Here is a 26,343-nt window from a genome sequence, read left to right as displayed (position 1 = left end):
TTGTAGTCCTACAGCAGTTGAGAAAGGTGGAGCCCTCCCCACCCAGTGTATGTGATACAGTGATTGCATGGCTTATATCAGGTACATAACACCAGCCAGTCCTAGGGACTCCTCTCTGCTGCCAGGATAACCCACATTTTGTTTCCCCCCTCCCCAGACAGTTAGTACACCTCCTCTTTAATTGGTCCTAGGTCCTGACTGGCATACTGGGTTTTATAATCCTACAGCAGTTGGCCAGTCAGAGTTTCGGCCCATTTCATCCATGTAAATTTAAATTACCAGTAGCAGTAGTAGTAGTAGTAGTAGTAGTAGTAGTAGTAGTAGTAGTAGTGGTGGTGCAGTGCCGTTTCTTGCGGCGGGCGAGCCGTGCAACCGCACGGGGCGCCCACCGCGGCACTTTGCGTGTCCTTGTCTGCTCCTCCTTCCTCTTCCCAAGCACTCCTGCTCGGGGGGCGGAGTTTCGCGGAATGACGCGATTGCGTCATGACGTCACGACGCAATTGCGCCCCCTGAGCAGGAGTACTCGGATGATGGAGGAGGAGCAGACTACCTGGAAGGAGGAGGCGGCCGGCGCGAGGGAGGTGAGGCGGCCCGACTTCGAAGAGCGGGAAGGTTCTGTATATGTAAGTAGTCTCTCTCTCTCTCCCCCCCTTCCTCCCCCCCCACTTGACACCTGCCTGCCGCACTGTATTTAATGGGGACACCTGCCTGCCGCACTGTATTTAATGGGGACACCTGCCTGCCGCACTGTATTTAATGGGGACATCTGCTTGTGTACTGTGTAAAATGGGGACACCTGCCTGTCGTAGTGTATAAAATGGGGACACCTGCCTTCGTAGTGTATAAAATGGGGATACCTGCCTGCCATACTGTGTAAAAAGGGGACATCTGCCTGCCGTACTGTGTAAAATGGGGACATGTGCCTGCCGCACTGTGTAAAATTGGGACACCTGCCTGCGTAATGTGTAAAATGGGGACACCTGCCTGCCGTAATTTATAAAATGGGGACACCTGCCTGCGTACTGTGTAAAAAGGGGACACCTGCCTGCCATACTGTGTAAAATGGGGACACTTGCCTGCCGTGATGTGTAAAATGGGGACACCTGCCTGCCATACTGTGTAAAATGGGGACACCTGCCTGCCGTACTGTGTAAAATGGGGACTTTAGATTTTTTTATTTTTCCCTGTGGTGGCCGTGATGATATCAGATGAGGCCACGCCCACTTTAATGAGCCCACGCCCATTTTAATGAAGGGGGGGGGGCGCATTTTTAAATCTCGCACTGGGAGCCAAATTGGCTAGAAACAGCCCTGTGGTGGTGGTACATGAATTTTGCATTGCTTTTATCTGTCAAAACAGATCACATAACTAAGTTTGCCCAGCTACTGGTGCACAGGAACACAATGCCATTTTCTACTTTAAACAACTGTAAACACTATAGATCATTGTTTTTCAATAATGTATATGTAGTTGGGTATCCCATTAAATAAAATTACAAAGATCTGTTTGTTAAATATACAGTATCACATGCTGTATGGGCAGAGGCGGAACTACCGGCAGTGCAGGCAGTGCACTGCACTGGGGCCCGCCTCTGTCCAGGGGCCCAAGCATGTAATGAGTCAAACTGACTCATTACATGCCGCTGTGCGCTGCAGGCAACCGCTGCCCGCAGCGCACAGCCGCCCGGAGATAGGAGCTGAGCAGCGGTACAGACGGGGGAAGGAGGAGGGAGCCGGAGGACGGAGCCGCAGCAGCGCTTTGTTACTGGTGGAGGCGCTGCTGCTGCTGCTCCTCTGCTTCCCTATAGGCTGTCTTCCGAGAACAGCCTATAGGGAAGCAGAGGGGCAGCAGCAGCAGCGCCTCCACCAGTAACAAAGCGCTGCTGCGGCTCCGTCCTCCGGCTCCCTCCTCCTCATTCTCTACTGCCCGGGAATCGTCGTCTGACGCAGCTGCACCGAGGAGCCTGAGGGTAAGTATAATTCTTCTTTCTTTCTTTCTTTCTTTCTTTCTTTCTTTCTTTCTTTCTTTCTTTCTTTCTTTCTTTCTTTCTTTCTTTTTCTTTCCTTCTTTCTTTCTTGTGCCTGCCTGCCGCAATGTGTAAAAAGGGGGGACTACCTGCCGCACTGTGTAAAAAGGGGGGACTGCCTGCCGCAATGTGTAAAAAGGGGGGACTGCCTGCCGCACTGTGTAAAAAGGGGGGACTGCCTGCCGCAATGTGTAAAAAGGGGGGACTACCTGCCGCAATGTGTAAAAAGGGGGGACTGCCTGCCACTATGTGTAAAAAGGGGAATCTGCCTGCCGTAATGTGTAAAAATGGGGACGCTGTCTGCCGTAATGTGTAACAAGGGCACGCTGTCTGCCGTAATGTGTAAAAAGGGCACGCTGTCTGCCGTAATGTGTAACAAGGGCACGCGGTCTGCCGTTATGTGTAAAAAGGGGTAATCTGCCCGACGCTATGTGTAAAAATGGGGAATCTGCCTGCCGTAATGTGTAAAAAAGGGGGGCTGCCTGACGCTATGTGTAAAAATGGGGAATCTGCCTGCTGCTATGTGTAAAAAGGAGGAATCTGCCTGCCGTAATGTGTAAAAATGGGGACGCTGTCTGCCGTAATGTGTAACAAGGGCACGCTGTCTGCCGTAATGTGTAACAAGGGCACGCTGTCTACCGTAATGTGTAAAAAGGGCACGCTGTCTGCCGTAATGTGTAACAAGGGCACGCGGTCTGCCGTTATGTGTAAAAAGGGCACGCTGTCTGCCGTTATGTGTAAAAAGGGCACGCTGTCTGCTGTAATGTGTAAAAAGAGGAATCTGTTCGCTGTAAGGTGTAAAAGGGTCTCTACCTGGTGTAGTGGTGCTACTGTGCGGCGTAATTTGAATAATGGAGACTACTGTGTTGGTATTATTTTGTGGCCACACCCCTTCCCCACGAAGCCACGCCACTATGTATTTTTGCGCGCGCCTACGGCGCGCACTGCCCCCGGGGTGGACTTGGATGGGGGGGGGCCCAAAGCATTTTGTCGCACCTGGGCCCACCGCTTGCTTGTTCCGCCACTGTGTATGGGTGTGGATCATAGGGGAGACAACACTTAGGTCGACCACTATTGGTCAACAGTGACTAGGTTGACACCTGAAATAGGTCGACACGGTCATTAGGTCGATATGAACAAGGTCGACATGGAAACAGATCGACATGAGTTTTTAAAATTTTTTTGTCATTTTCTTCGTAAAGTGACCAGGAACCCCAATTAGTGCACCGTGTCCCCTCGCATGGATCGCTTTGCTCGCCATGTTTTGGGCAAGGTTCCTCACTCCGCTACCGCTGTGTTCGGCACAGGTTACTATTCCCAAGCGTAGTCCACGTGGATTGAAGTATGAAAAAGTAAAAAAAAATTAAAAAAAATTGTGAAAAATTCATGTCGACCTTTTTCCATGTAGACCCAGTGACCATGTCAACCTATAGTCCATGTCAACCAATAGTGGTCGACCTAATGACTACCGACCTAAGTGTGGTTGACCTAGAGACCGGATACCAATACTGTATATAGGGGGTCATTCCGAGTTGTTCGCTCGTTGCTGATTTTCGCTATACTGCGATTAGTCGCTTACTGCGCATGCGCAAGGTTCGCAGAGCGCAGCGCTTAGTTATTTTACACAAAAGTTAGGTATTTTACTCACGGCATAACAAAGCTTTTTCATCGCTGTGCTGATCGTAGCGTGATTGACAGGAAGTGGGTGTTTCTGGGCGGAAACTGGCAGTTTTATGGGAGTGTGCGGAAAAACGCAGGCGTTCGAGTTGCAAAACGCAGGAGTGGCTGGAGAAACGGGGGAGTGGTTGGGCAAACGCTGGGTGTGTTTGTGACGTCAAACCAGGAACGAAAAGGACTGAGCTGGTCGCAATGGCTGAGTAAGTCTGGAGTTACTCAGAAACTGCTAAGAAATTTCTATTTGCAATTCTGATAATCTTTCGTTCGCAATTCTTCTAAACTAAGATACAATCCCAGAGGGCGGCGGCTTAGCGTGTGCAATGCTGCTAAAAGCAGCTAGCGAGCGAACAACTCAGAATCACCCCCATAAAACAATGTATTTCATTTTCACTCAATTACAAATGACCACTAGATGTCACCCTACTAATGTGAAATACTTTTGTAAAATGTGTAATAGGGATGTAAGGTTTAGGAGTCGCCTAATAAAGTGGGCTACATGTGAAACTAGACTAAATATTTTTCCTGATGATTTCTGAAACACACTAAAGCTAAGGCAGCCTCTTTGATTTGGGTGGTCTTCAGTATGCCGCCGGCCGGGATCCCGGCGACCAGCATACCGGCGCTGGGATCCTGACCGCCGGCATGCCAACACATATTCTCCCTCTTGGGGATCCACGGCCCCCCTGGAAAGAGAATAAATAGCGTGGCGCGCGTAGCGCACCACTGTGCCCACAAGGGGCTCATTAGCACTCACCCAGCTGTCGGTATGCCGGCGGTCGGGATCCCGGCGCCGGTATGCTGGCCCCCAGGATCCCGGCCGCCGGCCACTCATACTACACCCCTTTGATTTATGTAGCAGTTAATTGCAGCTTAGCACAAACTACATATTGTGCTTTAGCTGGGGAAGCAGCGAATACCTTCCAAAAGGTAAATAAGCATAACTAGGGCTGCATGTGAGCATTTATATCTACCCTTGGACCGATATAATTAGTTCTGACAACGAGGTTCTAACCTATGTTAGGTATTTACATAAAGTACTACAGCCAACTATGATGTCAAATCTAGGTTACAATAAGAAAATAGAAAATGTCTATCACAGGGCTGGCCAAACCGGTCCTCAAGATCTACCAACAGTTCATGTTTTCCAGGCCTCCTGGAGATCTGTAGAATTGTCTGTTAGGAATGAATGCAGCACATCTTAATTAGGGGTTCACTACGGCTGGCCGGCGGTCGGGCTCCCGGCGACCAGCATCCCGGCGCCGGGAGCCCGACCGCCGGCTTACCGACAGCTTGGCGAGCGCAAATGAGCCCCTTGCGGGCTCGCTGCGCTCGCCACGCTACGGGCACGGTGGCGCGCTACGCGCGCCACACTATTTTATTCTCCCTCTATGGGGGTCGTGGACCCCCACGAGGGAAAATAATTGTCGGTATTCCGGCTGTCGGGCTCCCGGCGCCGGTATACTGAGCGCCGGGAGCCCGACCGCCGGCAAACAGAAGACCACCCCTTAATTAGTAATGACTACACCTGTGCACCAGCTAGGCGGTCTGGAAAATGTGAACTGTTGGTAGATCTCGAGGACTGGTTTGGCAGCTCTGGTCTATCAATATTATTAGCCATTACAGTGATACAGCTGCACCAATAGTATTGCTGCAGGTAGCAGGGTAGATTCGGGCATTCTGGGAACCCAAGCTAAACCAACCCATCCCATGACATGCCCAGTATGGAGCAGGGTGGCAACTTCCATTCATAGGAAAATGGCGCTGGGCTTTCAACACCAACAGCCCATGTCAGACATGGAGGAGCAGAATCTGACTGTCGTCCCTTCATGTTAGTGGTTGGTGATAAGTGTGGGGACTCTGCGTTGATAATAAAAACACTAAGTGACATTATGTCACTCAAGAGTGTATTCAGGAAGCAATGAAAAGTGTGGAGTAGTGAGCCAGTGGAGAAGTTGCCCATGGCATCCAATCAGCTGCCCCGTATAATTTTCTAGAAAGCATTTTATAAATGTTACCTTACCTCAACAATAATTGGTTGCCATAGGCAACTTCTCCACTGGCTAAATTCTCCACTCTTTTCACTGCTTCATGACTAGACCCCTTACCGTGAGGGAAATGAAAAAAGATCAAGGGAGGAATGTAATAGAGTGTGATAATCAGAAAGTGAGAGATTTTGTGAGAGTTCTCCTGTTTTTTTAAAGTGGCAATCATTTACATGGCAAAATCGCGGTGCACATGACGTCATAGCGTCACACCGCTGACCGCTGACAAAAAAGGAGAAGCCATCCAGACGACACCGAAGAAGCTATGTGTCTGTGGGCTATAGCCAGAGGGATGGGGGGATGGGGCTGAAGAGACAGAATAGGGCTGGACTGGAGTTACTGTAGAAACAGTGGAGGGATGGAGAGACAGAAGGGGGCTTGCTAGAGAGACAGGAGGGGGCTGACTGGAGAGACAGAAGGAAGCTGGCTGGAGAGAGAAGGATCGAGCTGCAGAAAATAAGAATTTACTTACCGATAATTCTATTTCTCGTAGTCCGTAGTGGATGCTGGGGACTCCGTAAGGACCATGGGGAATAGCGGCTCCGCAGGAGACTGGGCACATCTAAAGAAAGCTTTAGGGCTATCTGGTGTGCACTGGCTCCTCCCCCTATGACCCTCCTCCAAGCCTCAGTTAGGATACTGTGCCCGGACGAGCGTACACAATAAGGAAGGATTTTGAATCCTGGGTAAGACTCATACCAGCCACACCAATCACACTGTACAACTTGTGATCTGAACCCAGTTAACAGCATGATAACAGAGGAGCCTCTAGAAAAGATGGCTCACTACAGCAATAACCCGATTTTTTGGTAACAATAACTATGTACCAGTATTGCAGACAATCCGCACTTGGGATGGGCGCCCAGCATCCACTACGGACTACGAGAAATAGAATTATCGGTAAGTAAATTCTTATTTTCTCTAACGTCCTAAGTGGATGCTGGGGACTCCGTAAGGACCATGGGGATTATACCAAAGCTCCCAAACGGGCGGGAGAGTGCGGATGACTCTGCAGCACCAAATGAGAGAACTCCAGGTCCTCCTCAGCCAGGGTATCAATTTTGTAGAATTTACAAACGTATTTGCTCCTGACCAAGTAGCTGCTCGGCAAAGTTGTAAAGCCGAGACCCCTCGGGCAGCCGCCCAAGATGAGCCCACCTTCCTTGTGGAGTGGGCATTTACAGATTTTTGGCTGTGGCAGGTCTGCCACAGAATGTGCAAGCTGAATTGTACTACAAATCCAACGAGCAACAGTCTGCTTAGAAGCAGGAGCACCCAGCTTGTTGGGTGCATACAGGATAACAGCGAGTCAGATTTCCTGACTCCAGCCGTCCTGGAAACATATATTTTCAGGGCCCTGACAACGTCTAGCAACTTGGAGTCCTCCAAGTCCCTAGTAGCCGCAGGCACCACAATAGGTTGGTTCAGGTGAAACGCTGAAACCACCTTAGGGAGAAACTGAGGACGAGTCCTCAATTCCGCCCTGTCCGAATGGAAAATCAGAAAAGGACTTTTACAGGATAAAGCCGCCAATTCTGACACGCGCCTGGCCCAGGCCAGGGCCAACAGCATGACCACTTTCCATGTGAGATATTTTAACTCCACAGATTTAAGTGGTTCAAACCAATGTGACTTTTGGAACCCAAAAACTACATTGAGATCCCAAAGTGCCACTGGAGGCACAAAAGGAGGCTGTATATGCAGTACCCCTTTTACAAACGTCTGAACTTCAGGGACTGAAGCTAGTTCTTTTTGGAAGAAAACTGACAGGGCCGAAATTTGAACCTTAATGGACCCCAATTTCAGGCCCATAGACACTCCTGTCTGCAGGAAATGTAGGAATCGACCCAGTTGAATTTCCTCAGTCGGGCCTTACTGGCCTCGCACCACGCAACATATTTTCGCCAAATGCGGTGATAATGTTTTGCGGTTACATCCTTCCTGGCTTTGATCAGGATAGGGATGACTTCATCCGGAATGCCTTTTTTCCTTCAGGATCCGGCGTTCAACCGCCCTGCTGTCAAACGCAGCCGCGGTAAGTCTCGGAACAGACAGGGTCCTCGCTGGAGCAGGTCCCTTCTTAGAGGTAGAGGCCACGGATCCTCCGTGAGCATCTCTTGAAGTTCCGGTTACCAAGTCCTTCTTGGCCAATCCGGAGCCACAAATATAGTGCTTACTCCTCTCCATCTTATCAATCTCAGTACCTTGGGTATGAGAGGCAGAGGAGGGAACACATACACTGACTGGTACACCCACGGTGTTACCAGAGCGTCTACAGCTATTGCCTGTTGGTCCCTTGACCTGGCGCAATACCTGTCGAGTTTTTCCCAACGGTTTATAATTATGTGGAAGACTTCTGGGTGAAGTCCCCACTCTCCCGGGTGGAGGTCGTGCTGAGGAAGTCTGCTTCCCAGTTGTCCACTCCCGGAATGAATACTGCTGACAGTGCTATCACATGATTTTCCGCCCCGTGAAGAATCCTTGCAGCTTCTGCCATTGCCCTCCTGCTTCTTTGTGCCACCCTGTCTGTTTACGTGGGTAACTGCCGTGATGTTGTCCGACTGGATCAACACCGGCTGACCTTGAAGCAGAGGTCTTGCTAAGCTTAGAGCATTGTAAATGTCCCTTAGCTTCAGGATATTTATGTGAAGTGATGTCTCCAGGCTTGACCATAAGCCCTGGATATTCCTTCCCTGTGTGACTGCTCCCCAGTCTCGCAGGCTGGCATCCGTGGTCACCAGGACCCAGTCCTGAATGCCGAATCTGAGGCCCTCTAGAAGATGAGCACTCTGCAACCACCACAGGAGGGACACCCTTGTCCTTGGTGACAGGGTTATCCGCTGATGCATCTGAAGATGCGACCCGGACCATTTGTCCAGCAGGTCCCACTGGAAAGTTCTTGCGTGGAATCTGCCGAATGGGATTGCTTCGTAGGAAGCCACCATTTTACCCAGAACCCTTGTGCATTGATGCACTGAGACTTGGCTCGGTTTTAGGAGGTTCCTGACTAGCTCGGATAACTCCCTGGCTTTCTCCTCCGGGAGAAACACCTTTTTCTGGACTGTGTCCAGGATCATCCCTAGGAACAGAAGACAAATCGTCGGAACCAGCTGCGATTTTGGAATATTGAGAATCCAATCGTGCTGCCGCAACACTACCTGAGATAGTGCTACACCGACCTCCAACTGTTCCCTGGATCTTACCCTTATCAGGGAATCGTCCAAGTAAGGGATAACTAAAATTCCCTTCCTTCGAAGGAATATCATAATTTCGGCCATTACCTTGGTAAAGACCCGGGGTGCCGTGGACCATCCATACGGCAGCGTCTGAACTGATAGTGACAGTTCTGTACCATAAACCTGAGGTACCCTTGGTGAGAAGGGTACATTTTGACATGAAGGTAAGCATCCTTGATGTCCCGAGACATCATGTAGTCCCCTTCTTCCAGGTTCGCAATCACTGCTCTGAGTGACTCAATCTTGAATTTGAACCTCTGTATGTAAGTGTTCAAAGATTTTAGATTTAGAATCGGTCTCACCGAGCCGTCCGGCTTCGGTACCACAACAGTGTGGAATAATACCCCGTTCCCTGTTGCAGGAGGGGTACCTTGATTATCACCTGCTGGGAATACAGCTTGTGAATGGCTTCCAAAACTCTCTCCCTGTCAGAAGGAGACATCGGTAAAGCCGACTTTAGGAAACGGCGAGGGGGAGACGTCTCGAATTCTAATTTGTACCCCTGAGATATCACCTGAAGGATCCAGGGGTCTACTTGCGAGTGAGCCCACTGCGCGCTGAAATTCATTGAGACGAGCCCCCCACCGTGCCTGATTCTGCTTGTAAAGCCCCAGCGTCATACTGAGGGCTTGGCAGAGGCGGGAGAGGGTTTCTGTTCCTGGGAACTGGCTGATTTGTGCAGCCTTTTTCCTCTCCCTCTGTCACGGGGCAGAAATGAGGAATCTTTTGCCCGCTTGTCCACGAAAAGACTGCGCCTGATAATACGGCGTCTTCTCATGTTGAGAGGCGACCTGGGGTACAAACGTGGATTTCCCAGCTGTTGCTGTGGCCACCAGGTCTGAAAGACCGACCCCAAATAACTCCTCCCTTTAATAAGGCAATACTTCCAAATGCCGTTTGGAATACGCATCACCTGACCACTGACGTGTCCATAACCCTCTACTGGTAGAAATGGACAACGCACTTAGACTTGATGCCAGTCGGCAAATATTCCGCTGTGCATCACGCATATATAGAAATGCATCTTTTAAATGCTCTATAGGCAAAAATATACTGTCCCTATCTAGGGTATCAATATTTTCAGTCAGGGAATCCGACCACGCCAACCCAGCACTGCACATCCAGGCTGAGGCGATTGCTGGTCGCAGTATAACACCAGTATGTGTGTAAATACATTTTAGGATACCCTCCTGCTTTCTATCAGCAGGATCCTTAAGGGCAGCCATCTCAGGAGAGGGTAGAGCCCTTACAAGCGTGTGAGCGCTTTATCCCCCCTAGGGGGTGTTTCCCAACGCACCCTAACCTCTGGCGGGAAAGGATATAATGCCAATAACATTTTAGAAATTATCAGTTGTTATCGGGGGAAAACCACGCATCATCACACACCTCATTTAATTTCTCAGATTCAGGAAAACTACACGTAGTTTTTCCTCACCGAACATAATACCCCTTTTTGGTGGTACTCGTATTATCAGAAATGTGTAATAACATTTTTCATTGCCTCAATCATGTAACGTGTGGCCCTACTGGAAGTCACATTTGTCTCTTCACCGTCGACACTGGAGTCAGTATCCGTGTCGGCGTCTATATCTGCCATCTGAGGTAACGGGCGCTTTAGAGCCCCTGACGGCCTATGAGACGTCTGGACAGGCACAAGCTGAGTAGCCGGCTGTCTCATGTCAACCACTGTCTTTTATACAGAGCTGACACTGTCACGTATTCCTTCCAACAGTTCATCCACTCAGGTGTCGACCCCCTAGGGGGTGACATCACTATTACAGGCAATCTGCTCCGTCTCCACATCATTTTTCTCCTCATACATGTCGACACAAACGTACCGACATACAGCACACACACAGGGAATGCTCTGATAGAGGACAGGACCCCACTAGCCCTTTGGGGAGACATAGGGAGAGTTTGCCAGCACACACCAGAGCGCTATATATATACAGGGATAACCTTATATAAGTGTTTTTCCCATTATAGCTGCTGTATCTTTAATACTGCGCCTAATTTGTGCCCCCCTCTCCTTTTTAACCCTTTCTGTAGTGTAGTGACTGCAGGGGAGAGACAGGGAGCTTCCCTCCAACGGAGCTGTGAGGGAAAATGGCGCCAGTGTGCTGAGGAGATAGGCTCCGCCCCCTTATCGGCGGCCTTATCTCCCGTTTTTCTATGTATTTTGGCAGGGGTTAAATGCATCCATATAGCCCAGGAGCTATATGTGATGCATTCTTTTGCCATCCAAGGTGTTTATTATTGCGTCTCAGGGCGCTCCCCCCCAGCGCCCTGCACCCTCAGTGACCGGAGTGTGAAGTGTGCTGAGAGCAATGGCGCACAGCTGCAGTGCTGTGCGCTACCTTGTTGAAGACAGGACGTCTTCTGCCGCCGATTTTCCGGACCTCTTCTGCCTTCTGGCTCTGTAAGGGGGCCGGCGGCGCGGCTCTGGGACCCATCCAGGCTGGGCCTGTGATCGTCCCTCTGGAGCTAATGTCCAGTAGCCTAAGAAGTCCAATCCACTCTGCACGCAGGTGAGTTCGCTTCTTCTCCCCTTAGTCCCTCGATGCAGTGAGCCTGTTGCCAGCAGGTCTCACTGAAAATAAAAAACCTAAACTAAAACTTTCACTAAGAAGCTCAGGAGAGCCCCTAGTGTGCACCCTTCTCGTTCGGGCACAGAGATCTTAACTGAGGCTTGGAGGAGGGTCATAGGGGGAGGAGCCAGTGCACACCAGATAGTCCTAAAGCTTTCTTTAGATGTGCCCAGTCTCCTGCGGAGCCGCTATTCCCCATGGTCCTTACGGAGTCCCCAGCATCCACTTAGGACGTTAGAGAAATACTGGGGGATAAGGTTGGAGAGACACAAGTGGAGATGAGGCTCAAGAGAATAGGATGATGGGGTGAAGTGGCTGGAGATTATACTCATCTGGCAGGATTACTGGCACATTACTTCCTCCTTTGCCCCCTCAGCTGTTCTACTGCACATGTACCGACGGGTGGGTGTGGGAATATACCACCATCTACTTCGCCTCTGGATTCCAGGTATGAATTTATGGGAGGCAATCACGAGACCGCCTGTCGGGATCCCGGCGATCACAATGCAGACGCCGGAATCCCGACAGGTGGTGAAATGACGCTGCCACAACACCGGTGCCACAGCCTTTTCTCCCTCTATGGGTATCCACGACACCCTGTGGTGAGCGCAGTGAGCCACCGTGCCCACTGCGTGGCAAGCACAGCGAGCCTGCAAGGGGCTTTCTAGCGCTCGCCGCGCTGTTGGCATACTGGTGGCCGGGATCATGACAGCCGGGATCCTGGCTGCTGGTAACACGTATGTATTCTGAACTTACACCCCTATTGTATTTCCCTCTTTATCACATAGGTCCACCTACAACTGGCTAGAATGTCCTACTGGTAATGTCAGTCCTACCAAGTAGACTTAGGAGGTCATTCAAACCTGTGCTGCGTTTTTTGCTGCGGCTTCCTCCTGTCAATCACCTTGCGAACGCCCGTGCGTACGGATTTTTTGCACAATCCCGTCACTGTGCATGCACATTGCGATGCATACGCATGCGCTGTTATGACCTGATCGCCCGCTGTGCGAAAACGCACAGCAGCAATCAGATCTGAATGACCCCCTTAGATTTATTACTTCAGAATGCAACAATACTTTTACAGATATGTCCCAATGACTTCACATAGACAGAACAAAACAATAAAACATGTTCATGCCTCCCAGCATGACCTTCTCCAGGAGGGACAGAATGCTCTGCTCCTGGACTTCCCTCTTAATTTATGATTGCTATCATCTGTGCTGAAACACCTTTCTTATCCATTCACCTGTTCAAAACAGGTGCCAGCAATCATAAATGAAGAGAAAAGTCCAGAAGCAGAGCATTGTGTCCCTCCTGGAGTGGGTCATGTTGGGAGGTACAGTATGTGGCAGCACAACATATTTTCACATTTTAGCCTCATACTCTATTATTGTGATGACTAATGGGACTTACTCATAACAGTCCCGACAGCTACACTGTCTAATTGGTTAACAATGACATAGACACTACACAGATCAGTGTTTGCAATTTAAATCAATTTGAGTTTTCCTCCCACAGCAATAACCATTTCCTGTGACTAACCTGAATTTGAAACGGTGTCTATCTCGTAGTTTTGTGATTTGTTGCAAAACTACAGCTCATGCTGAATTAGGCTCTTAGGGCCATATTCAGGTTTGTTAGCAAACCAAAAAAGTTAGCAATTGGGCAAACCCATGTGCACTGCAGGGGGTGGGGGGGGGGAGAGGCAGATATAACGTACATAATGAGTTAGATTTGGGTGTGGTGTGTTCAAACTGAAATCTAAAGTGCAGTGTCGAAATTAAGCACCCAGTATTTACCCTGCACAGAAACAATATAACCCACCCAGATCTAAATCTCGCTAACTTTTTTGGTTTGCTAACAAATTTGAATAACCCCATAGTGTCTAGAAAATTCAACTGACAAATTGCCAGATAATTTGTATTCAGGGTCGGACTGGCCCACAGGGGAACAGGGGAAACCACCGGTGGGCCCCACTGTCTATGGGCCCTCCTCATCCTCTAGGGATCAGGTTCCAGACTCTATCCTAGTGCACTTGAATTATGCATTATACTTATGTTACATTATACTTCACAAGAATATGGTTTATTATATACAGTATTTACCAAGGGAAACAGAACATGTACTCTGTAATGGTTAGCCAAACCTCTGTGATGGCTGGCTACAACCTAGTGGAGTCTGGCCACACACACCCTTAAGCATGGGCCCAGAGCCGGCGCTAGCCGCTCAGCAAAGGGATGCAGTGCAGGGAGGCGCCAAACTGAAGAGGCACTCAGCCTCTCCCTGCTCTGCATCTCTGCTATTGCCAGCTGCCGCTGCGCCTGTCACACTGGATGACAGGTCGCGGCGTTAGCAGCTTGCGGCGCGGCTCCCTCCCCCTCCTCCTCCCCAGAGAGTGCGGCCAGTGCTGGCCCAACGCATACGCGAGTTACGCGTCGACGTTGAGCACCAGACTGCTGAGTGCCGGGCGCTCCATTCATGCGGTGGGACTCAGAGCTGCCTCACAAAGCCGGACTTGAAGCAGACAGAGCCGAGGGGGAGGAGGGCGGAATGGGTAATGCGTCCAGGAAGAAGATGGGAGCTCCGCTGGCGCTGTGCTTCTGTCTGCTCCTATCCAAGGTGAGTGCCCGCTGCTGGTAACTGGGAGCTACCGGGTGAACAGTTCACAGTAAATGGATTTATATTCATATACTGTTCGTGTTACAGAGCTATAATATGAAATCGGTTGAAATTACATTGACAATGGCAGATAACTTCCTTACAGTAGATTTCTCATCATGTGTATTAAAACTATAACAGTCAATGGTTATTTGATACTGACATTTATGTTTTGGCACTTCCTGTATATGGGTAATTTGGGCACCTCTGCTTTATGCGCAAAACAGCCCCAATCTGGTATAGCCAAGACACCTGGTGTATTGGTAATACTCACTAAATGTGTGCAGCTGTACTATAATCCAGGTGTTTCTGGCACTGGTGGTCTTCAGGTTGCCGGCGGTCGGGTTCCCGGCGACCACCATACCGGCGCCGGAATCCCAACCGCCGGCATACCAACATCTTTTCTCCCTCTTGGGGGTCCACGACCCCCCTCGAGGGAGAATACATAAGCGCCACCGTGCCAGCAGCGTGGCGAGCGCAGCAAGCCCACAAGGGGCTCATTTGCGCTCACCCAGCTGTCGGTATGCCGGCGGTCGGGATTCCGGCGCAGGTTTGCTGGTCGCCGGGAGCACGACCGCCGGAAGTGTAATGTGACTGACGGACACTACTATGCGGTGTAATGTGACTAGCGAACACTACTCTGTGTGGTGTAATGTGACTGACGCACACTACTATGCAGTGTAATGTGACTAATGGACACTATGATGAGGTGTAATGTCACTGACGGACACTACTGTGTGGTATAATGTGAATAAGGGACACTACTGTGTAGTGTAACGTGACTGACGGACACTACTGTCCAGTGTAATGTGACAAACGGACACTACTATGCGGTGTAATGTGACTGACGGACACTACTGTGTGGTATAATGTGAATAAGGGATACTACTGTGTGGTGTAATGTGACTAACAGACACTACTGTGCAGTGTAACGTGACTGACGGACACTACTGTGCAGTGTAATGTGACTAACGGACTTACTATGCGGTGTAATGTGACTAGCAAAGAATACTGTGCAGTGTAATGTGACTAGCGAACAATACTGTGCAGTGTAATGTGACTGACGGACACTACTGTGCGGTGTAATGTGACAAACCGACACTACTATGTGGTGTAATGTGAATAACGGACACTACTGTGCGGTGTAATGTGAGTAATGGACACTACTGTGTGGTGTAATGTGACTAGCGAACACTACTGTGCAGTGTAATGTGAATTGGTACTATTCTGTGGCCCCTATATTTTTGGCGCTTCCCCCTGCTGGGGGAAGTGGCATGTGTAAAAGGGTGCTCTACCTGGCGCAAAGTGTAAAAGGGTGCTCTACCTGGAATAATGTGTGACTGGCTCTACCTGGTGCAATATGTAAAAGGGGGCTGTATCTGGCGTAATGTATATAAGGGGCACTACCTGGCGTAATGTATATAAGTGGTACTACTGTGTGGCGTAATTTTGAATAATGTTGACTACTGTGCGTCATAATTATTTTACGCCCCTATATTTTATGTAATTTTTTAATGACCCAATATTTATGGATCTTGACCATCCCCCCGGTGGGCCCTTCATGCCCCAGTCCGACACTGTTTGTATTTCATTGTATTCATGTTCCTTCCTACGTGTTCCCATAAGAAAAGCTGTTGTTACAGGAAATTCTGTTATTAAGTGCAGTGGCTGAGGTATTCCTTGCAATTGTGCAGTGCTCAGTATTAATGATCAGTAATCCTAGATTTACCACACTGATTGAAAACATATTTGGCACAAGAAGAATGGCTTCACATTTTGTTGATGGCTGTTTTTCTCCCGTCACGTTAGTTCAATGCAAGCTTATCCTTTAGTACTTTGTAGAAAAGCCTCTATTGAGAAGAGATTTACTAGACAATACTTATGTACATAACATGCATTTGTTTTGTGAACTCTTTCCCAATGAGCTAATTGGTTTGCAATTTCCAGCAGATGGCATGGACCCAGGTAGGGGAGAGAATAAAATGCAGCAGGTCTGAACTATTCGTAGGAAATACTGTAACTGCAAAGATTAATAGGGTTGTATTACAACTAAATAACAGTGAAAAGCCTGAACCATAATTACTTTGGGTTGGTGGGTTGCAACATTATATGCCAGTGCAACTCTGTTCGCCCAGCAAAGCATGTGTTGATCAGTGCACTCTGCCATATTTCTGTTAAAAGGTCTGTAGCAGCACATCAGTACCATGAGGTGGGAGAATGTGTGCTTAGAAAGTGTAGTTCTGTCTCCTACTGGTTCTACTATGTTTGTGTATTTATTTATTTATTATGGTATATTTAACATTTTCCTGACTTATTTTATTTATATTAGTTACATATATTTATACAGCCTATACTATACACCATCTATCGTGTTAATTATAAATACTGCATTCCATACACTGTCCAATGTATAAAAAGAGTAAAAGACCAGCGTGTATATATATATATATATGACTAGGGTCTGTGCTAGGTTCTTCTACTGCTCCACCAGACTCCCGCATTTGCTCCAATGTTCCACAGTGTGGGAGATTGTGGATAGCATCCCCCTCTAGAAATTCTGCGTTTGCCCCTGGCCTCTGTGTTCTTTTTTGTGATGTACTTAAATTTATATTCAAAAAAAATATTCTTTATACTGGAACTAAGGGGCATATCCAATTAGCCCTGTTTTTTTTACCGGGGCTAATTGTCCCGCCGGAGGCTATCTAGTTAGCCCCGATAAGCCGGCGCATGCCGCGTCTTATCTGGGATTTTGTTTCACCTGCCTCCGGCAGGCGAAGCAGAATCCCCGGAGACAGCCTCGTTTTCGTCCGAAAACGGGGCTGTTTCACACGAAAACACACAGGTTTCACTGAACCTTTGTGTTTTCGGGAGAAAGGGTTTTTTTTTACAGGCGAACCATCTGGATAGCTTGTAAAAAAAACAAAACGGTGAAACATCGGAAAAAAAGTCAGAAAAACGGACGTTTTTCGAACCCGATGTTTTAACGGGGATAATTGGATAGCCCCCTAAATATTTAAGATTTTAATATGTTGAAGGTGGTAAACTGTATTTATTTGCCTTTCATTGATTGTCAGAATAATTGATAGTTAAAATCACAAAAATATTTGTGCTGGCATGTTCTTGTGAAAGTCTGTCCCAAATTCTTTGATGGTTACTGAAGATCATTTACCAAAGTACAATATGTACAAAAATACAAGGATATGCAAGCTCAAATAGCAGTACAGTCGAATCTGTTAAAGTGGGATCTCAAGGAATGGCACGTTTAGTTTCACTTATACCCCTTTCACACCGCACAAATAATCCGGTATCGACCCAGCATACTGCCGGGTCGACACGGGTCAGTGTGCGGTGTGAAAGCGCAATGTCGAAAATCCTGGGTCGCCTCCCCCGGCAATTCGACCCGGGAATAAAGCAGTGTTATACCCGGGTTGAATACCAGGTCAGTGGCTGCGTAAACGGGCTCCCGGGTCGATGCGACCTGAGACCCATTCACTACAACAGGGAGAGGCGGAGTGGAGATGATCTCTTCTCCCAGAGCCGCCTCCGCCCCCACTGCCGGCTCCGCCTCCCGCTGCTATGGCAACCTTCCCGGCATATTGCCGGGTCGGGGAAGCCAGCAACAGCGTCCAATGCCGGATCCCACACGGGAAGGACCCGTTTCCAATTCCCGGGTGGGATCCGGCATTGGCGGTGTGAAAGGGGCATGAAAGAGGTTTCTCACTTATCTAGGATCAAGAAGTGTTTGTCTCACTTATAAAGGTTCTCACTAATGCAGATTCACACAGTACTTGTTTCACTTATAGAGGTGCCTAAATGCTAAATAAAAATATATACATTATGTATTCTTACACATAGAGACTTGTCAAAACCTGTACTAATCCAAGCTACAGGTTCTAAAAGGTGGTCGTCTCATTTATAGAGATTAATAAACTGCACTAATCTCACTTAAAGAGGTCCAATTATCAATCTCCTCAATTATAGAGGTTATTATTCCTAATAATCCAGAAAAATCAGTCTCAGTTAAAGAGGTTTGACAGTGTCACTAACATAGGTTTTTGGTGTAAAAATGCCGGGACCTCACAATTAGTCCCAATAATAGAGAATTCCCATTTATCCAGGTTTGACTACACAATATTTAGTGCATACTTAGTGCACTCGTGTCTGTACTTATGCACACACATGCAAGAAGGCATGCCTATTTTTGCCTGATTTGAAGAGGTAGCACAGTATCAGTGGCGTGACAAGGGGGGTGCGGCTTGCACCCAGGTGTCAGGGTGTCACCCTCAGAGGGGGTGACACCAAAAAGCCGGCTCCTCCTCAGTGACAGGATCCGTGTGCTTCAGTGTGACATTCTCCTGCAGCATCCAGCTCCTGTCATAGATGAGCAGGCGACAGCACAAGCAGACTGTCTCCGGGGGCAGTCCAGCACAGCCCAGCATCTCCAGAGACGCTGGGCATGCTGTGATCCCCAGCTAGGCCACTCCCCTTTATGTGCAGCCACACCCCCTTTATATGTGACCACTCCCCTTTTCGGGGGCGGGGAGATCCAGGGTGCACACTGAGTGTCACCAGCACTCTGCACAGTATTCTCCACTACCTGCAAAAAGGCTTGAATTTGAGGTGTACTTGGTTTGCACCTTTAATTAGATGTCATCCTGACACATCTTCACATCCATCTGATTGTGTAAGTACTGAGACACACACTTTCAGCGTCCACAGACAGTGATGCCGCTTCATGCGACTTTAGAGGCATCGTTGGTTACCTCATTAAAACTTGCACCAGTCATATGGTAGCTGCAGATTTTTCATCTGAGTACGGCCTGCTATGTGAGCTACTAAGTGTCTGTGTACACAAACACTTCAGCGACATGGCTCCATCACTCCCATTATACACCCATAAGACAGATCATCTCTGTGCGCCTGTGTATGCACCCACTCAGTGACACTCCCATGCACATAAGACAGACCATTTCTATGGGCCTCAATAGCTACCTCCTAGTCACCGCTCAGGAATGCCCAATACATTTCCAATGTAACTCTCCATGCGTGCACCTTAAATTACAACTGTGACTCTATATGAAATAATCTTAGATGCATAGGCAGTAAAAAAAATAATTGCACATCTACATCCGACATCAACATAGCGTGCAACACAGAATTAGGCCCTGAATCACTTTAAAACATCAACAATTGTGACCTTAGTGATTTACCTGGAGCGGTTTTGTAGGAAGCTGTTCTCGTTGGCATTGCAGGTGCATTCTTGTTTAATGGACTTTGTGGACTTTGTAAGCTTTGCCTCTGTCTCTGCTTCTTCAACTCTTGTTCTCGTTCCTGCGCAGCTCTAATCTCCTCTTCAATCATTGATAGTGTTCTTTGCTTCTTTGATCTCAGTTTAAATGGACCAACTGTTATTTCAGGTTCTTGTGTTGCCAGAATGGAAGCAGTACTTCTTAGCTCAGCAGCTTGGGAGTACTTGCTGAAGTAACTTTCATGCTTATTTTCTTCAATATTATCTTCCTCAGTTGTAGATGGAATAGATAAAGGTTCAGGAGCTTTGTTTTTCCAGGTTTCAGGTTCTTGTTCTGGAATGTTCTTTGGTGTCACTGTTACGCTTCTGGTCTCTTGCACTGGTGAAGAAACTTGAGGTGGATGAAATACTGTATCATCCTTACATTCTAGGCTAGTAGGTGTTATGGAGTTACTTACTATGACTTTCTGTTCTGTTGGTTGCTCACTGGTTTCGTCAATGTTCTCTGTTGGCTGCTCTGGATTATCATAGTATGTTATCCCAGCCTTTTCGGCAAGAGCTTGCTGAATTACATTGTTTACCAATATACCAGCCTGATATTCTAATTGGTAATCTGAAATAATAGAGTCATGTGACGTTGAAGACGGAGAATAAAAGCCTTGATCGCTAAAAGATTTGGAGATACCTTCCACTGTGTAATCAGCTGGAGTATCATTAAAGGGTGTTTGCGGTTGTGAGAAATCGGCTAGAGAATGTTCATGGAGAGTATTAATAGTTTCATATGATGCACCACTGTCACTGATATTGTCCATACTGAAGTCATTTGAAAGTGTCTCCATAACTGTCGTGTCCTGAGATTTTACAGATAAATCATCTAAACCAGAGTCCAGCTCCTCTGGTAGAGAAGACATAGTAAGTGATTTCATAAAGTGGTCTGAAACATCAATTTCATCATCTTTTACAACTGTAAATGTTGCTGTGGCACTTACAAACTGACTGTCTTCTTCCAATGTCTTTTCAAAATTATCTGCTGATAACTCTGGTAAATGTGAAGCAGCTGTCCATTGCTGGTCCTCAAAAGCACTGTGCACTTTCTCTCCTCTCACCAGTGCTATCTCATCAGGTTGGGCCATTTCAACACACTGACTTGATTGATTAGTTACTGTGATGGATGACTGAGGTTTGTTGGCATGGCTTACTTTATAGAAAGGCTTCACTGAATAAAAATTAGGAGCAACTGATCTCTTTGGTGGTGCTTTTACATTGATCTGGCTAGTGTTTTCCATGTTCAAAAACTGTTTCCTTGCAGCCGAAAAGTCTATTTGCTCAGTAACAATGTCTTCCTTATTCACCGCAGGTGTCTCTGAGGATAAAATTGGTTGAGGATCACTTTTGACAGGTGGTGGGGATATGCCTTGCTCCTGCTGTTTCTGCTTTCGCTCTTTATACCTCAGGTGTGATTCAAGGTGCTCACAATCTAATTGCTCCTCTATAGTCTTTTCTTGAGGTGGGTTCCACCACTTAGTGGCGATACTGGGGTTCTTTTTCACAGCCTGACTTTTGATGAGGTCAAGCCTCTCCTTTTCTAGTTCTATTACTTCCTCCGAAGGCCTGACTTTTCTTACCCTAAAGTGTTCCTTCTCATTCAGATCTTCAAATAATTTTGATGGCTTTTTCTCCTCATGGAATGCACGAAGCTCAAACTTTGCTTCTTTTTTGATCGTTTTTGGAACAGTTTCCCCATCTTTAGATGACCTACGTGAACTATTTGAAGAATCTGGGTTTGCTGGGTATGTAAACACATCAGTGTGATCATCTTTCATCTCCCCTTCAGAGTGCCCATTTATGTTAATTGGTTTCATAATTTCAGTAGGCTCATTCATTTCGACAACAGGCTGGGGCTTGCGGTCCACAGCTATAACATCCATTTCAGGGGCAAAACAATCATTTGTTACACAGACATAAGGACCTGAGCCATCAACTGTTATAGTACTAGTACGTTCCGGAGAAGATGACCCATTGAAAGGGTTGTCAGGTGCAGTATCACAACAGTTTGCTTCCAGCACTTCATCTAGATATTGTATCTCTTTTGCAACGTCACTGTCTAGTGACTCATGTCTGTCCTTAAGACCATTCTGATTCATAGCTGCAGAGAGTAAAGTACTTTGATTGTCCACCGCAACATCTGGAGTAACTACTATGACTCCTTTAGACTCTGACACCTGGACCTCAAACTCCATAGCTTCGTTGCTTGTCAAGATAATATCTACAGGTTGGGAATGGTTGGCACTGATTTGATCTTTATCCTTCTTTAAATTAATTTCATCCTGTGGAATCGGAGGTCTCTATAGAAAATAAAAATAAATGAAAAATATATTAAGATACATTCTAGGTCATAATCCAAAAGAAGATAAACAGTGGCTTGTTGTGGCCTACAATTGTTTTTTCTATAATAATGTAAACTATTTAGTAATGTTAATTGATTAGACTATTGTGCCAATGATCCAAGAATATATAACGAATATTACTTCTGTAACTATCCAGTAACATTGCATTATACATATATTTTAAACACCAAATCAAAGCATCTCGAACATATCTGCACCTGTGACAATATAAAACTCATAACTGATTTTTCTGCACATTACTTCTTGCATATGACAAGGATAAATATGCAAATGTATCTTATTTTAATGGAAAGGGGATTGCTGGGTGTCATGTAAACAATGTTAAGGCAGGATGCTGGCACATTCTTCACGTGCCTTGGCTGTCCCTAGGCATTAACATATGACCTCTTATATGAAAACGTTATTGGAAGTCACTTCACACAGCCGTTTTTTGTTTTGACTACAGCTCACTCAGATCATGACTAAATCTGGAACTCCCTGGATTCCAACCTTTACGGGTTTTTTTTAGCTTTTGATTAGCAGACATAATGACTTAAACACGTATTTTATTGCATACTCCACATTCTATATGTAGGTTGACTGACCTAAAGAGTGACAGTTTTTCCTATTTTTTTTTATTTTATTTTTTTTATAATGGAAGTATTAACACACAGGTTGATTCTATTGTCCATTCTGGACAAAGGCCAACAACCCTGCGATATCAGCAGCATTATTAGGTATGTGACCCAAAACAAGCCAATGTCCAATAATAACCTGACTAAAAGTGATTGGATCATTGTGATAAATGCTGGTAAACATGGTGGGAAGATGACTGCCGGTAGACAGCTTTACCCATCAATTTTACTCTGGTGACGGCAATGTCAAACCTTGTTTCCCTGGTGCTACTGACCATGACAACAAAGTTACTTGTATCGCTGAGATACCACATCTGTTATCGCCATATCATGATGATGGCAACAGAACTAAGAGGGGAATTCAAATAGCCTTGAAATGCAGTTTTTGCGGTAAAAACAGGTTCTATCGCGACCCGCAATAAGCCGATAATTCTTCATAGCTTTACCACAAATTTAACTTCACCACCTCTGAGCAGCTGAAAAACTTGGGGAAAATACCTATTTTACGGTAAAAATTAAAGGATTTGGTTTATTTTTAACCACTTAACTGGCATAGTCAGATCACGTGAGACCGTGCTGCCCCACTCTGCCCACCGTGACGAGGAGAGCCAGTCTGCAGATGTGCATAATATAATATTTAAAAAAATACTTTTTAAACTATATTCGATTATTAAAAATAATAATAATCAAGTGAGAAATCAGTTTTGAAGGGAAAAATCGTCAATTAAGGGGTTAATTAGCCAATAATGACATGCCATTTTTGATGCCAAAAATTGCTTTATGAGTGAGAAAAGTATTTTTACTTGCAGGTGGGAGTAATAAGTTTTTGTTTTACTTTTTTAAAGTGGCATAAAATGACTTAAATTACCTAAATATATAAGTATATTCATTATATGTACCCCCAATTTTAATATAAGTACTAATTTGCTTAAAAATACTTGCTTTTCATCATTTTTCTACTTTTTGGTTTGAGAAAAATGCATAGATCAGCCATTTGGCCCTATTTAAGTACCCCAAATCTTTACATTATGAACACTAATATACTTCTATACTGTTTTCCTAAGTAAAATTTGCTTTTTTTGAAGGGTACAGGCAGATTTCCCTATTTTCTCCTACACTTTTCTTTGGTTTTAGTAGCAACAATTATCGCAAGTATCCAGTTTTTTCGAATTAGCAATAGGATACATCAACTTGCGGGAGCATGTAAACCCGCGATTAATCACTTTTCACTGTCATTTTTTCGCGCTGTCCGTGAAAAGTTTGATTGCTGTAAATTACTGCGTTTTCACGGCTTATTGAATTCCCCCCTACGGGGAAGATGATACATCTTTACTAAGCAGTGAAAAGGGTGGAGATGTAGAGAAGTGGAGAAGTGGCCCATAGCCGCAGTAAGCACCTATCATTTTCTAGACTATATTTAATAAATTCTACCTCAATGCTGATTGGTTGCTGTTGGCAACTGCTCCACTGTTTTCATTGCTTGATACATCTCCCCCATATCATTTAAAAACTAATTTTTCCATGAATATAATAAAGTCTGCTATTACCAACAGAGCTTAACTCGCTAATGCTACATACAGTAGTAATGAATGGAGGAAGAGCAATTTTGACAACATCTAAGCACTACTGAGTATCCACTCATTATTATATAACATAGCTTTGCATACTATGGAAGAAGCTTGCATATTTTTGTACCCATACTGCATACTGTGATCTTAATAAACACTTGCTAATACAATAGATCTGTTTTGGCTAAGAATAAATAAGCCCTATTTTTAGCTATGCCCAAGCTTCGTCAGTGCTCCTTTCACCACAGGGTGGCTAAAAGCAGATCTCACGCACAGTTGGAACATCATGTATACACAAGTAATACTTAATACTTGACCCCGATCCCGGGAATAAATCTGTAGGCAGAATATTTTCTTATACAGATACAAACTCTTATAATAACCTCAGTTTGGTAACAGGTTCTATCTAGATACAGTACATGGATGCGGATCCATTTTTAAATAAGACAAATGTAACTCTAGCACACATTGGTGGATTTATATTTTCAGTTTTCTCCTGTTTCGTTCTCCTTGAAGTATTGTGTGGATACTGTACATACAGACGGATCTTCCTAGCGTACATATGTGTCCTCATACGCCTAGCCCCAATATGCCATATGCCACAAAACACCCGGCGTGACTGAGCAGCCTGGAGAAGTGCAAAATACCGTCTGCTTCTTTACATTTTGCATCTTATTTGCAAATGCAGCATATAACACCACTAAACGTGTACTAATATGCTGGACTGCAACTTTAACCGCACAGGAAATAAATATATACAAGTCAAAGATAATACACAGTGGAACTTGGAGTGAGAAAATGCAGCGCCAACTGCATTATAGCACGCCGTATACAGATTCAGACTTATTTGCACACAGATATACATATATAGCATGACAAATTGATCAGTGCAATCTAGCACAGTAGTTTTGTCACTTCCATTTGTTTTATTTAAGCAAATAAGACACACACACTTTGGGCGAGATTCAATTGTCATATCTCTCCTCTAAAGTGACAGGAGATCACGGGGCGATATTCAATTGTTCTTTTTCATCGCACATATTGTGCCCATAAGTGTTAGGTCTGGCCAAACTAACGGGCGCAACGCAAAAAGTCCTGTGTGAGCGCTCAAATGGGTCACTTTTCGCTAACTTCATCTAACCCACCTCCCAGGAGATATGAAATGCCGGCACTGGCAGTAAAAACAATTGAATACTGCCCTTTGAGTGAAAAAAAGACATTTGGCACAGCTGAGACGCAGTGGGGCCTACCGGTGGTTTCTGTCATGACGAGAGTGGCTTTTTGGTACGACTGAAGCCACAGTGTATAAGGACGCATCTGTAAGTCTTCAGTTGTGGTACGTGCTTACAGAATTTCTGGTGTTTGACAACTGCATAGGAGGGAACCCTTGACTACAGAAATGCAGAAAAATAAAATACTTGTGATAAGTTATTTAATGTTATTTACAAAAGCAACTCTTGAATGACATCCGTATTAAGCAAAGGCTGCAATGAAAGAGGGTATTTAATTTTAGTTCCTAGCACTCTGAGCCCATAAAGTATAGTGTGTAAACCCTCACAGTGTCTTGATTTGGCACTTCTGAAGTCTTAACTTGGGACAGTTGGAAGATATTGATAAATAGAAATAGCTGCACCAAGCTTTGGTAATATGTGCACGCAAAAATTTGCTGCTTCTCATATATTTTAACATGTACCACCATTAATCAATCCCTCCATGCTTCAGTGTCCTAATCTGGGTGGTGTATTTTGCTTGTCAGCACCATTGTCCCAATAATATGAATGTTGGGTGGTATACCCCAGGCACTGATGCCCAGCAGGTCAAGGAGTGGCCTAGTACTTCAAAAGTTAGGCACACACACAGTGTCGGACTGGGGCATGAAGGGCCCACCGGGGTAATGCAATTATAGGGGCCCATACTTAGGGGTGTGACCAGCATACAAAGGGGGTGTGGCCAGCCTCCACAGAGGCTTGAAATACACAATATTTTAGTGCAGTGTAATGCAACATATCTACCATGTATAATACAAGTGCACAGTCTGGAACCTGATCCCTAGAGGAAGGAGTGGGCCCTCAGGCAGTGGGGCCTACCGGTGGTTTCCCTGGTACCCCTGTGGGCCAGTCCGACCCTGCACACACAGTAGGTCATGATTATGCCACACACTGTGGCATGGTCATACTGCCTTTAATCTTCATTATACATACCTCCCAACATGACCCTCTCCAGGAGGGACACAATGCTCTGCTTCTGGTATTTCTCTTAATTTATGATTGCCATCACC

At 46.1% G+C, this 26,343-nt stretch overlaps 1 protein-coding gene across 7 annotated transcripts in view; it reads right to left on the bottom strand.

Annotated features, from left to right (window-relative positions):
- PALM2AKAP2 (PALM2 and AKAP2 fusion) overlaps window positions 1–26,343 on the bottom strand; it is a 761,359-nt gene that overhangs the window by 17,513 nt on the left and 717,503 nt on the right. For all 7 annotated transcript variants that reach the window (XM_063914265.1, XM_063914267.1, XM_063914268.1 and 4 more), the window contains one exon: window positions 19,438–21,820. In XM_063914265.1, coding sequence (XP_063770335.1) covers window positions 19,438–21,820 — 2,383 coding nt within the window. The remainder of the gene's footprint in view (window positions 1–19,437; window positions 21,821–26,343) is intronic.

Source organism: Pseudophryne corroboree, chromosome 1, assembly GCF_028390025.1.
Source record: "Pseudophryne corroboree isolate aPseCor3 chromosome 1, aPseCor3.hap2, whole genome shotgun sequence".
NCBI lineage: Eukaryota > Metazoa > Chordata > Amphibia > Anura > Myobatrachidae > Pseudophryne > Pseudophryne corroboree.
This window is presented reverse-complemented; position numbering and strand designations above follow the sequence as displayed.